The sequence below is a fragment of the Amphiura filiformis genome, chromosome 8 (genome assembly GCF_039555335.1).
Source record: "Amphiura filiformis chromosome 8, Afil_fr2py, whole genome shotgun sequence".
NCBI lineage: Eukaryota > Metazoa > Echinodermata > Ophiuroidea > Amphilepidida > Amphiuridae > Amphiura > Amphiura filiformis.
The window spans coordinates 37,630,038-37,644,175 of NC_092635.1; the positions used below are offsets into that span (position 1 = coordinate 37,630,038).

Genomic DNA, 14,138 nt, shown 5'->3' on the forward strand with positions numbered 1-14,138 from the left:
AATGTGAAGCACAATGTCAGCCAACATTATATTATAGTTTCAGTTAATGTTGCCGTAAAAAGTAATTTTTGGACTGCTACCGTGTGGCGCAATATACATGCATCTTGAATAGCATTATATTATAGTTCGAGCCTGTTGAAGTTACACAGCTTGTGGATTTCATCTGCCTCAGGCATTTCGATTTACAATATTCTTTTTCATCATATATTCTTCATATTTATTTGTCATAAGCCAATGTCCGTCTTTTTTCTGTATGTCTACCTATATTTTACGGCACTGTACAAATATCATCGTAATTTCCGCACTGATGATGTTTTTATATAAACATACATAAAATTGCCCTATCTATGATACGGGTGCAATTATATACATTAATTTGATGTAATAATAGCTGATTGAAAATTGCTCATTCAGTTCTTTTTATTTATCATTTGAATTAGAAGCAATTCGATGTAATACTGCATTTAAAAAGCATTCTTTCTTTTTTTGTCAGTTTTCGCGTAATTCAGATCCAAGCCAAGACGCAAAACCACGCATTAGCGATGTTTTTAATGACCACTCCCTAAAGAAACAAATACATTTTTTTCAATTTTTTTTTATTTATCGTAAAGCCCTATCACTTATATGTTTTTGTGTGAAATATGAAGATAATTCAACATTCCGTTGCAAAGTTATTGAGTAAAAACGGAAAACAGGTGCAATATTTAGGATTTGACTCGGACAACCCAGGAAAAAGGTTGGCACAGTTTGCCTGTCTTTTGGTATATCTCTGCCCCCGCTCCCCAATTCAATGTTGGACCAAGCCATGTTGTCAACAGGTCCATGAGACCCTCCAACATTGAATGATGGGGAGTGGGGAAGGATGATATATAGGGGAGTCTGTACAACACATATATTGTATGCATGTTTTCCTCGCCTCCCCAATTTTAATAGGGCTCGCATTTCCATTGTTTAGTGCATGTGTGCCAACTATTCATTTCCCGGGTTGTCCGAATCAATTCCAAAAATATGCATCTAATTTCATATTTTGGCTTGTAAAATAAAAACCGTTAAAGGTATGGCCACCAAATTTTCAGGAAATAATCCTCATATTCATATCAATATACGAAATTAATATAAACAAAAAATATTGTGAAATAAGGTATAAGTCAAACGAATATTATATAATTGCCGATTATTTTCGAAGTTTAAAGCTATGATAACTCGTCCAAAATATGCATCTAACTTCATATTTTGGTTTATAAACTAAAACCATAAAAGGTATGAGCACCAAATTTTCAGGGAGTAATCCTCACATTCATATCAATATGTAAAGTTCATATTGATAAAAAATATTGTGAAATAAGGAATAAGTCAAAAGAATATTATATGATTGCCGATTATTTTCGTAGTTTAAAGCTATGATAATTCTTCCAAAAATGCATCTAATTTCATATTTTGGCTTATAAAATATAAAGCAATAAGCATATGGCCACCAAATGTTCATGGATTAATCCCCATATTCGTTTCAATATGCAAAAATAAAAATTAATCAAAAATATTATCGATAATCAATTATTATCGATTATCAATAATCAATAAATCCTTTTTAATACTCAATGTTTAAAAATGTATAGGCCTACGCAACCAACAAAACTGTATATCTGCAGTAATTTGAAAATATGACTTTCTCCTAAGTGCTATAAAAACATCATTTTTTTATCATTTATATGCTCATCATATCTCATGCAACCTGAAGGAACGAAACTTGTTTCCGGTTTGGATTGTAACACCTTAAAATTCACATTTTTCGTAAAAACGGTTCAAATATTTTTTCTGAATTGAAAAATCTCTCATGGTATATAATGGCCATATTAGGCATTGTGATTGGCAATTTCAAACTTTTTTTAGTTCAAGCATCATGGCCGTGGAGACGTGATGCTCTGTTTTGAAAGCCATCCGAGTTTCCATTTTGACAAACAACTCGGTGCCGCAATTATGGTGATATTTGTACAGTGCCGTAAAATAAAGGTAGAAATACAGAAAAAAAAAGAAGGACGGACATTGGCAAAAATTAATAGAATGATGAATATAATATGATGAAGGATATTGTAAAATAATAACAAAAAAGAAAAGAAAAAGAAATCTAAATATATTCAGGGGCTCGAACCCGTGTTCCAATGCGCCTGTGGCAGATGCCGTATCCATTGAACCAAAGAACGATGTAACTTCAACAGGCTTAAACTATAATATAATGCTAAAGAATGCATGTATATAAATATACGCTCTACATACGGTATACAGTCCGATTTTTTCCTGTAGCATTTGTTTCATTAACTGAATATTTATCATATAGCAGGTGTTGGCTGACATTGTGCTCCATATTTCAGTTTTGTGCCGGGGTAAAAAGACTTTTTGACAAAAAACGAACGATGTAGACGTTTGTATAAATAAAAAGAAAGTAATATTATATTATTAAATTCTTTACTCTTTAAAGACGTGTGGCGCATACCGTCCGATTTTGTCCAGTAGTCATTTATCCCGGAACTAAATGGGTTCGAGCCCTGAATGTATTTAGATTTCTTTTCATTTTTATTTTTTGCACAATATTCTTCATCATATTATATTTGTCATAAGCCAATGTCCGTCTTTTTTTTCTGTATGTCTACCTATATTTTACGGCACTGTACAAATATCATCGTAATTTCCGCACTGATGATGTTTTTATATAAACATACATAAAATTGCCCTATCTATGATACGGGTGCAATTATATACATTAATTTGATGTAATAATAGCTGATTGAAAATTGCTCATTCAGTTCTTTTTATTTATCATTTGAATTAGAAGCAATTCGATGTAATACTGCATTTAAAAAGCATTCTTTCTTTTTTTGTCAGTTTTCGCGTAATTCAGATCCAAGCCAAGACGCAAAACCACGCATTAGCGATGTTTTTAATGACCACTCCCTAAAGAAACAAATACATTTTTTCAATTTTTTTTATTTATCGTAAAGCCCTATCACTTATATGTTTTTGTGTGAAATATGAAGATAATTCAACATTCCGTTGCAAAGTTATTGAGTAAAAACGGAAAACAGGTGCAATATTTAGGATTTGACTCGGACAACCCAGGAAAAAAAGGTTGGCACAGTTTGCCTGTCTTTTGGTATATCTCTGCCCCCGCTCCCCCAATTCAATGTTGGACCAAGCCATGTTGTCAACAGGTCCATGAGACCCTCCAACATTGAATGATGGGGAGTGGGGAAGATGATATATAGGGGAGTCTGTACAACACATATATTGTATGCATGTTTTCCTCGCCTCCCCAATTTTAATAGGGCTCGCATTTCCATTGTTTAGTGCATGTGTGCCAACTATTCATTTCCAGGTTGTCCGAATCAATTCCAAAAATATGCATCTAATTTCATATTTTGGCTTGTAAAATAAAAACCGTTAAAGGTATGGCCACCAAATTTTCAGGAAATAATCCTCATATTCATATCAATATACGAAATTAATATAAACAAAAAATATTGTGAAATAAGGTATAAGTCAAACGAATATTATATAATTGCCGATTATTTTCGAAGTTTAAAGCTATGATAACTCGTCCAAAATATGCATCTAACTTCATATTTTGGTTTATAAACTAAAAACCATAAAAGGTATGAGCACCAAATTTTCAGGGAGTAATCCTCACATTCATATCAATATGTAAAGTTCATATTGATAAAAACTATTGTGAAATAAGGAATAAGTCAAAAGAATATTATATGATTGCCGATTATTTTCGTAGTTTAAAGCTATGATAATTCTTCCAAAATGCATCTAATTTCATATTTTGGCTTATAAAATATAAAGCAATAAGCATATGGCCACCAAATGTTCATGGATTAATCCCCATATTCGTTTCAATATGCAAAAATAAAAATTAATCAAAAATATTATCGATAATCAATTATTATCGATTATCAATAATCAATAAATCCTTTTTTAATATTCAATGTTTAAAAATGTATAGGCCTACGCAACCAACAAAACTGTATATCTGCAGTAATTTGAAAATATGACTTTCTCCTAAGTGCTATAAAAACATCATTTTTTTACCATTTATATGCTCATCATATCTCATGCAACCTGAAGGAACGAAACTTGTTTCCGGTTTGGATTGTAACACCTTAAAATTCACATTTTTCGTAAAAAACGGTTCAAATATTTTTTCTGAATTGAAAAATCTCTCATGGTATATAATGGCCATATTAGGCATTGTGATTGGCAATTTCAAACTTTTTTAGTTCAAGCATCATGGCCGTGGAGACGTGATGCTCTGTTTTGAAAGCCATCCGAGTTTCCATTTTGACAAACAACTCGGTGCCGCAATTATGGTGATATTTGTACAGTGCCGTAAAATAAAGGTAGAAATACAGAAAAAAAAGGACGGACATTGGCAAAATTAATAGAATGATGAATATAATATGATGAAGGATATTGTAAAATAATAACAAAAAAAGAAAAGAAAAAAGAAATCTAAATATATTCAGGGCTCGAACCCGTGTTCCAATGCGCCTGTGGCAGATACCGTATCCATTGAACCACAGAGCTGTGTAACTTCAACAGGCTTAAACTATAATATAATGCTATTCAAGATGCATGTATATAAATATACGCTCTACATACGGTATACAGTCAAAAATTACTTTTTTACGGCATTTGTTTCATTAACTGAATATTTATCATATAGCAGGTGTTGGCTGACATTGTGCTCCACATTTATTTCAGTTTTGTGCCGGGGTAAAATGACTTTGGGACAAAAAAACGAACGATGTACACGTTTGTATAAATAAAAAAGAAAGTAATATTATATTAAAATTCTTTACTCTTTAAAGACGTGTATACCGTCCGATTTTGTCCCGTAGTCATTTATCCCGGACAAATACTGAACTAAATGTGAAGCACAATGTCAGCCAACACCTGCTATATGATAAATATTCAGTTAATGAAACAAATGCCGTAAAAAGTAATTTTTGGACTGTATACCGTATGTAGAGCGTATATTTATATACATGCATCTTGAATAGCATTATATTATAGTTTAAGCCTGTTGAAGTTACACAGCTCTGTGGCGCAATTGATACGGCATCTGCCTCAGGCGCAGTGGAACACGGGTTCGAGCCCCTGAATGTATTTAGATTTCTTTTTCATTTTTATTTTACAATATTCTTCATCATATTATATTTGTCATAAGCCAATGTCCGTCTTTTTTTCTGTATGTCTACCTATATTTTACGGCACTGTACAAATATCATCGTAATTTCCGCACTGATGATGTTTTTATATAAACATACATAAAATTGCCCTATCTATGATACGGGTGCAATTATATACATTAATTTGATGTAATAATAGCTGATTGAAAATTGCTCATTCAGTTCTTTTTATTTATCATTTGAATTAGAAGCAATTCGATGTAATACTGCATTTAAAAAGCATTCTTTCTTTTTTTGTCAGTTTTCGCGTAATTCAGATCCAAGCCAAGACGCAAAACCACGCATTAGCGATGTTTTTAATGACCACTCCCTAAAGAAACAAATACATTTTTTCAATTTTTTTTTATTTATCGTAAAGCCCTATCACTTATATGTTTTTGTGTGAAATATGAAGATAATTCAACATTCCGTTGCAAAGTTATTGAGTAAAAACGGAAAACAGGTGCAATATTTAGGATTTGACTCGGACAACCCAGGAAAAAAAGGTTGGCACAGTTTGCCTGTCTTTTGGTATATCTCTGCCCCCGCTCCCCCAATTCAATGTTGGACCAAGCCATGTTGTCAACAGGTCCATGAGACCCTCCAACATTGAATGATGGGGAGTGGGGAAGGATGAGATATAGTGGGGGAGACTGTACAACACATATATTGTATGCATGTTTTCCTCGCCTCCCCAATTTTAATAGGGCTCGCATTTCCATTGTTTAGTGCATGTGTGCCAACTATTCATTTCCCGGGTTGTAGTGTTGTAGTTGTGAATGTCACTGTGTTTTAAAAGAAAGTTGGAGAATGATTTTGGAAGGGTTTTGTTCTCATAGCGGTACATAAAGAGACCTGTTTGTAATTTATTTATGTCAAAGATATTTAGTGTTTTTAACTTATGGAAAATTTGCTTTGTGTGGGATAGGTAACCAGAGTTGTTAATGATACGGATTGCTCTTTTTTGGAGTTTAAATAGTTTGTCCAATTTTGTAGAATTAGGAGAAGTCCATGGACAGTGGTTAAGGTCAAGGGTGTTGTCAGATATCGCCCATGCTATGTTGCTGTAGGATATGTAAGGCAGGATTAAGGTGTTGTAGAGTGAGAATAGTATATGTGTGGGTAAAATGTGACGAAGTTTTCTAAGAATCCCGATGTTCCTAGAAATTTGATTTGTAATTTTGTGGATGTGGTCTTTCCAGGAAAGATTTTTGTCAATTATTACACCTAGAAATTTTGTGTTATCTACAGGATGAATTGCAACGTTGTCTATCATAATGTGTGTTGGTGGAGTGGCGTGCTTTTGCTTTCGTTTTTGTTTGGTGAAATGGATGTAGTTAGTTTTGCTGACATTTAGGGATAGTTTGTTGGATTTGAACCAGTTTGAGACATTGACTAATTCTACGTTGAATGTGTTTATGAGAGTGTTAAGGTTTGGGTGAGATAAGAAGATGTTCGTATCATCGGCGAAAAGGACAAAAGAGAGGGTTTTGGACGAAGTGGGGATATCATTAACATAAAGAAGGAAGAGCAAGGGACCCAGGATAGAGCCTTGAGGAATACCACAAGAGACTGGAAGAAGATCAGAGAAATGTGAGTCAAAGGAAGTGAATTGATATCTGTTACACAGATAGCTAGAGAGAAGATTAAGGGCTGTTCCACGAATACCATAGTGTTGGAGTTTGGTAAGAAGAATGTTGTGATTGATGGTATCAAAGGCTTTGGAGAGGTCGAGGAATATGCCAATAGTGTGATGATTAAGAGCAAGAGAGGAGGAAATATTGTTGTAGATATCTAGAAGAGCAAGATCAGTGGAATGCTGTTTGCGAAAGCCATATTGATTGTTGTGAAGAATATGAAAGTGAGAGAGAAATTTATCAATCCTATTGTAAATGATGCGTTCAAGGATCTTGGAAAAGCAGGGTAGAAGAGAAATGGGACGATAATTAGAGAAGGTGTGGGGGTCGTCTTTTTTGAAGACAGGGATGACTTTCGCAATCTTGAGGGCTGAAGGGAAGACACCTGTGGAAAGGGATTGGTTGAAAATGTGGGCTAGGGGTTTGGAGATAAGGGGAATGATATGTTTAACAATGGTAGGGCTGATGTCATCGTAGCCGGAACTCTTGCCATTCTTAAACTTCTTGACAATGTCTAGGATTTCCCTTTCGTGGGTGGGATTGAGGAAGATGGAGTTAGTGTGTGGGTCCTTAAGGAAATCAGAGAAGGAAGAGGGAGAATGAATGTTTGAAGCAAGTTTAGGACCTATTTCAAAAAAAAAGAATTAAACTTTGTGGAAATGTTACCGGGGTCGGAGATTTTTGAGGTACCATCAAAAAATAGGATATTTATTATTTGGAATACAGGAAAGTGATCAGTGACGTCGCTAAATAGGATACCAGGAGTTATTTTATGATTCAAAATATTACAAAAGATATTATCGATTAGAGATGATTTCTTAGTGGTTACACGGGTTGGTTTATCGATTAGTGGATAAAAGAGGAGGCATACAGTGTGTTGAGGAAATCATTTGAAACTGAGTGAGTGGATGTATTTAGTAAATCAAGGTTGAAATCACCACAAATGAAGGTTGGGAGGTGTTCTCTATTGATCACGTTGATGGTAGTAGACAAATTAGTGATGAAGGATTGAGCACATCTGTCAGGAGGTCTATAAATGACTCCAATTATGGTATTTTTAGTCTCACTTTCGATTTCAATGAAAATTGACTCGTAATCTTGACTGGGGATTAGATTTAGATCATCACGAACCTTAAAGTTGAGATCGTCAGATATGTACAACCCTACCCCACCTCCTCTTTTCCCAACTCTGTTGAAATGAGCAATATTATAACCATCAATGTTGATAAGAGGCGGTAGGGCATTGTTATCATTGAGCCAGGACTCACTGAATGCGATAAGTGGGAATTTATGATTAAGTGTTTTAAATAATCAGTGATATTATCAAGGTTTTTATTTAAACTGCGGGAATTGAAGTGAATTAAACTTAGATTAGAGTTATTAAGATGTTTAGTGCGTTCATTAAATGTGTCACTACAGTAATAGTTACATTTATCGTTATTATTATTAACTTCATAATTTTTATTTAGTTCGTCATCTTTATCATTATTGTCGTTTAGATCAAAGGGATTTATGTTAAGTTTTTGAAGATATGTAAAGGAAACAGTATGATCATGATTTAGCTGATTAATTTCATGCAAAAATTCTGCATCGTCAATGATATGATTAAAGGGTAAAATCGATCCAATACAGTATTTACAGTACCAGGGTTTGGAGATGAGAGTGTGATTCTCATCAAGGATTTTTAAACAATGATCGTGAATTGATTGGTTACCACAGATGGCACAGTTGGTGGAGTTGTCCTTAGATCCTGAAAAATGTTTACAACAATGGGAACACAGCATGGGGGAACATATAAATACACTTAGAAAATACACTTACAAATAAGCTTAAATGATATAGGAAAATACCAAAAGGGATACTAAATCCAAGCGAAGCAGAGCAAAAAATCATTTATGGGGAAACAGAAAAAGTCAATTAGGCCCATATCGTGCTTAGTTATCAAGGCAATCGCAAAGCAATTCACAGCTATATAATATAATTGGCGCATGGGTGGACAGAAGGGATTACACGCGCGAAACATGAATGCATGCAGAATACATGACTGGTGATTATGCCCTGGTACACTAACACAATATGAGCTAAAAGAAAAGTATTAAAATGATACAAAGTACGGCAATTAGAGAGTATTATGCTAGTTGACAAACATAGCTACATGTTGGCAAAGTGGATTACGACCAAAGCATATTGAACGCTAGCATAAGAATCAATAAAAGCAACCAATTATGTGTTCAGTCAAAAAGCATACACAATAGAAACTTTGAATACGGTAACATTTAAATTCAGATTGATGATAATTGCTGAAGTCAATAAACACAGTAGGAAAGTACATCATGGATACATGCATATTATTTGGATTGTAAACAATATGTCAGAAATGAAAAGTTGTAGATAGCAAGGGTCTACAAAATCATTATTTTAAGTAAGTTGTGCAAATATTGCAAACAAAATTGGCATCTACTATAAAACAAACAAACAAAAACAATATTATATGAAGTTTTACTAATAAAAATCCGTTTATTTCACATTTTACTTATTTTACTCTATACCCCATGGTAAATTAAGATGGCGGTAAATTACCGGTAATTTACCATGTAAATTAACCGGTAATTTACCGACTCACAACACTGAATATTCTTATCTGCAAATTTCACTTACTCACAACACTGAATATTCTTATCTGCAAATTTCACTTTCGATCTTTTTATGGGCCACTTTGGAAATAGGTTGCTTTTATTCGACGTTAAAGACTGTCCCTGGATTTCACAACACACTTTCCTTTGTTAGTTAACCTGTAATTTTTTTTATAAACTAAACTTTTAAATTGGAATTGTCAATTATTTTGAGAGCAATGATTAACATTCTGTGCAGTACTGTCATTTTTATTTGTATTGCTCTTATCAATATTATTACTTACAGACTGACACAGATGGCGATGGTGTTGGAAACGCGTGTGACAATTGCGCCAACAACGGCGACAACGCCGATCAAGTAAGTTGACAATGAGATTTTGCTACACGTGGGGAAAACATAATTTGTCATCTTTAAGGACAAAAATATGGGAAATTTTCCCTTGAGTTGTACAGTTCCTTAAAATGTTTATAAAATATAGAAAGCTAATGAGATAGTCAAGTCATGATCAACCCCTCAAAATTTGGATGTACCATCAAGGGGGCTTGGGATGGGGTATTGATTTCAGTGCTTTCATAATTTCATTAGCCTGGTTTAATATGATTTAATATGTGAAAGGTTTGAAGTGTTGTTTTGTTTCTTATGAGTGTTAAATTAAATGCAGTAAATGAACTTGTAAGTCACAAGAACATGTTGATCAGCTGCATGCACAATCACCAACACTTGCTCTACTCTACTTGCTACTTTAGTCTATTGTACACTATTTAGTACAGTATGTGCAGTTGTAGATAGCAGGGGTCTACAAAATCATTATTTTAAGTAAGTTGTGCAAATATTGCAAACAAAATTGGCATCTACTATAAAACAAACAAACAAAAACAATATTGAAGTTTTACTAATAAAAATCCGCTTATTTCATATTTTACTTATTTTACTCTATACCCCACGGTAAATTAAGATGGCGGTAAATTACCGGTAATTTACCATGTAAATTAACCGGTAATTTACCGACTCACAACACTGAATATTCTTATCTGCAAATTTCACTTTCGATCTTTTTATGGGCCACTTCGGAAATAGGTTGCTTTTATTCGATGTTAAAGACTGTCCCTGGATTTCACAACACACTTTCCTTTGTTAGTTAACCTGTAATATTATTTTTTATCAACTAAAATTTTAAATTGGAATTGTCAATTATTTTGAGAGCAATGCTTAACATTCTGTGCAGTACTGTCATTTTTATTTGTATTGCTCTTATCAATATTATTACTTACAGACTGACACAGATGGCGATGGTGTTGGAAACGCGTGTGACAATTGCGCCAACAACGGCGACAACGCCGATCAAGTAAGTTGACAATGAGATTTTGCTACACATGGGGAAAACATAATTTGTCATAATTAGTGGGTTTTTAGCGGGTTCGCCGTCGGACAAGTTTAGAACTGTCAAGCTTTCGTCAGGAGTAGCTCTGACTTCTTCAGGACAAAGTACCTAAGAATAAGACATGTAGACTGCCCCTTGTCTACTGATGACTCTGAAAAGAGTCGTTCACTGAAGACTGCCCCTTGTCAACAGAGAACAAGCAGATCTCGCCTATCTGCTAATATAAAGGTTTTGGTGGCTCTGAAAAGAGCCGTTCACTGAAGACTGCCTCTTGTCTACAGAGAACTAGCAGATCTCGCCTATCTGCTAATAAAAGGTTTTGGTGGCTCTGAAAAGAGCCGTTTGCTGAAGACTGCCCCTTGTCTACAGAAACAAGCAGATCTCGCCTATCTGCTGATTTTGTAAGTTTTGGTGGCTCTGAAAAGAGCCGTTCACTGAAGACTGCCCCTTGTCAACAGAAAACAAGCAGACCTCGCCTATCTGCTAAATTAAAGGTTTGTTGGCTCTGAAAGAGCTGTGCAATGAAGACTGCCCCTTGTCAACAGAGAACATGTAGACTGCATATACTGTAATAGAAGTATACGGCTTACCAGGAACCGTTTGGCCAAAAAGCCTATCCCACAATAATTTGTCATCTTGGCTGGGGTATGAACGTTTGGACAGTATTTTTTGTGGAGCATGAGAGCACATCAGACATATCGAATTACATTCTGAATTCGAAGAATGTCCTTCTGATTAATTTTTATTTTTTTTAAATTCGCGATATAATACACATTTTATAGCAAATGATTAAAATTGATATTTTTGATATTTAACAGTCCTCAAAGTAAACTGTATAATATAATGATATGAACAGGGGAAAGAAGAATTAGGCATCGCACACTAGCACTATTAAACATGAATTTACAAATGGATGAATTTATGGATATGAGCAGTCAGGGTAAACAGTACAAGCAACACATTCCATGCCAGTGTACGAGATCAATTAATGATGCTTACCCGCCAGTCTAATAATCATACAAACAAGAGAAGAGGCTTACGTATCATACACTGGAACATGGAAACATTCAAACATTACAAACTAGCGCACGTAATCAAATAAAAATTAAAAAAAGGTATTTTTGGGGAAAGAATTAAATATCTTCAATATGAAAAGTCAAAATTTTCAATTGATCTTCGGCTTTAGAATTTACTTGGAGGACTGTTAAATATCAAAAATTTTAAAATATCAAATTCTAATAATTTAAGGTGTGGGGTATGAACGTTTGGACATTATTTATTGTGGGACATCAGAGCACATCAGACATATTCGAATTGCATTCTGAATACGAAGAATGTCCTTTTTGAAATTCGCAATGTAATACACATTTTATGGCAAATGATTAAAAATTGATATTTTTGATATTTAACAGTACTCGAAGTACTCGAACTTTATAAATCTGATGATTTATACTTAAGGTGTATGTAGGTGGGATGAAAAGCCGACGATCAATTGAAAATTTTGACCTTTCGTATTGAAGATATGGATTTGTTCCCCCCAAAGACCTATTTTTTTTTTTTTTTGGGGAAAAAAATCCATATCTTCAATATGAAAGGTCAAAATTTTCAATTGATCGTCGGCTTTTCATCCCACCTACATACACTTTAAGAATATATCATTAGATTTATAAAATTTACTTCAAGGACTGTTATATATCAAAATGTGAAAAATATCAAATTTTAATAATTTGTCATAAAATTTGTATTATATCGTGAATTTCAAAAATGAAAATTATTTGATATCAAAAAGACATTCTTCGTATTCAGAATGCAATTCGATATGTCTGATGTGCTTTCATATGTCCCACAAAAATACTGTCGAAACGCTCAAAACGCTCATTCCCGATCCCTTAACAAAATCAAAATTATTTGATATCAGAAGGACATTCCTCGTATTTAGAATTCAATTCGATATGTCTGATGTGCTCTCATGTCCCACAAAAATACTGTCGAAACGTTCATACCAGAGCCCAGAGCTGCGTGCATCTTATCATTCAATTCATACATACACGCTATATAACAGCGCGCGTAATTGGTCGAGAGCCGGGCATAAACAGTGTTTATGCCCGGTGTCCCGGGTAGCGAAAGTGAAGGAAAATCATGTTTTTTAATAATGTTACTTGTAATTTTTTGTTATTATTTTGATGAAATAAGAATCACAAATTGTTCTGGTATGTATGAACGGGGATCATGCATATATTTTCATGACTAAACGGTTGTTTATGTCCTCGGGCCGCAAGCGGGCATAAACAACCGTTTAGTCATGAAAATATATGAATGAACCCCAATTAATTATGTTATATTTATTTTGGGTTAAATTTTCTTGCCAGCCAATTTCAAGTTTGGTATTTAGAATGAAGCCCATTGGAAGTAATTTTCTTGTATACGACTTTCATGGGTGATCAAGGGCGGATTTACCATTGCGCCAGCCCGTAAAACACCATGTTTTGGGCAAAATAGGGTAAAATTTACTTAATCATGAACTTTTTTGACGTCATTTTCATGTATATAGTTCGTCAGTTTCAGTGTCAGTTCGTCACGGCACAAAAAAGTAAACAAAATGGAAAAAAACACCTGAATATTTTCAAAGCTCATTTCATCTTCGCCGATAACTGTCTACCTACCGAGTGATTTACATCAATTTGTACAACATTTTCGTGGCATTTGTGTACAAAACCGTTTGATCTTTCATATTTGTGATTTTAAAAAATGTCTTATTTAAATTACAAACAAAAATTAAGTTTAAATATGGTGCTTTTTCCCAACTTTTTACTGAAATTGTTTAATTCAAAACACACGTTTATTTTTAATCTTTGATTTCCTTCTTTTTTGCGACATGCAAGTTCACTAGTTTGGTATGATAATTTAAGAGATAATTTTTCGTGTTAAAATAAAGAAATTAGAGCTCTTCAAACAGGGGAATGTCACGGGCTGATTGTTCTCGAACCTCATTGCACCTTCGAAAAAAAGTGTCTACCTCCTGATCGATTTACGCCAATTCGTATGAATTTTTCGAGGTATTAGTATTCAAAACCTTTGCATCGGTCATATTTTTGAATTATATGAATGAACAACCCCTCAGAATTTGGATGTACCATCCCAAGGGAGCTTGGGATGGGGGTGTTGCTTTCAGTGCTTTCATAATTTAATTAGCCTGATTTAATATGATTTAATATGTGAAAGTTTTGAGGTGTTGTTTGTTTCTTGCTTATGAGTGTT

At 34.0% G+C, this 14,138-nt stretch overlaps 1 protein-coding gene across 2 annotated transcripts in view; it reads left to right on the forward strand.

The window, feature by feature from the left end:
* The window catches only part of LOC140159003 (uncharacterized), a 97,217-nt gene that overhangs the window by 47,839 nt on the left and 35,240 nt on the right, over window positions 1-14,138 (forward strand). Inside the window, exons 8-9 of one of the 2 annotated variants that reach the window (XM_072182312.1) lie at window positions 9,785-9,856; window positions 10,773-10,844. In XM_072182312.1, the coding sequence (XP_072038413.1) occupies window positions 9,785-9,856; window positions 10,773-10,844 (144 nt within the window). Of the gene's footprint in view, window positions 1-9,784; window positions 9,857-10,772; window positions 10,845-14,138 lie in introns of those variants that run through there. The other variant, XM_072182311.1, reaches the window with a different exon arrangement.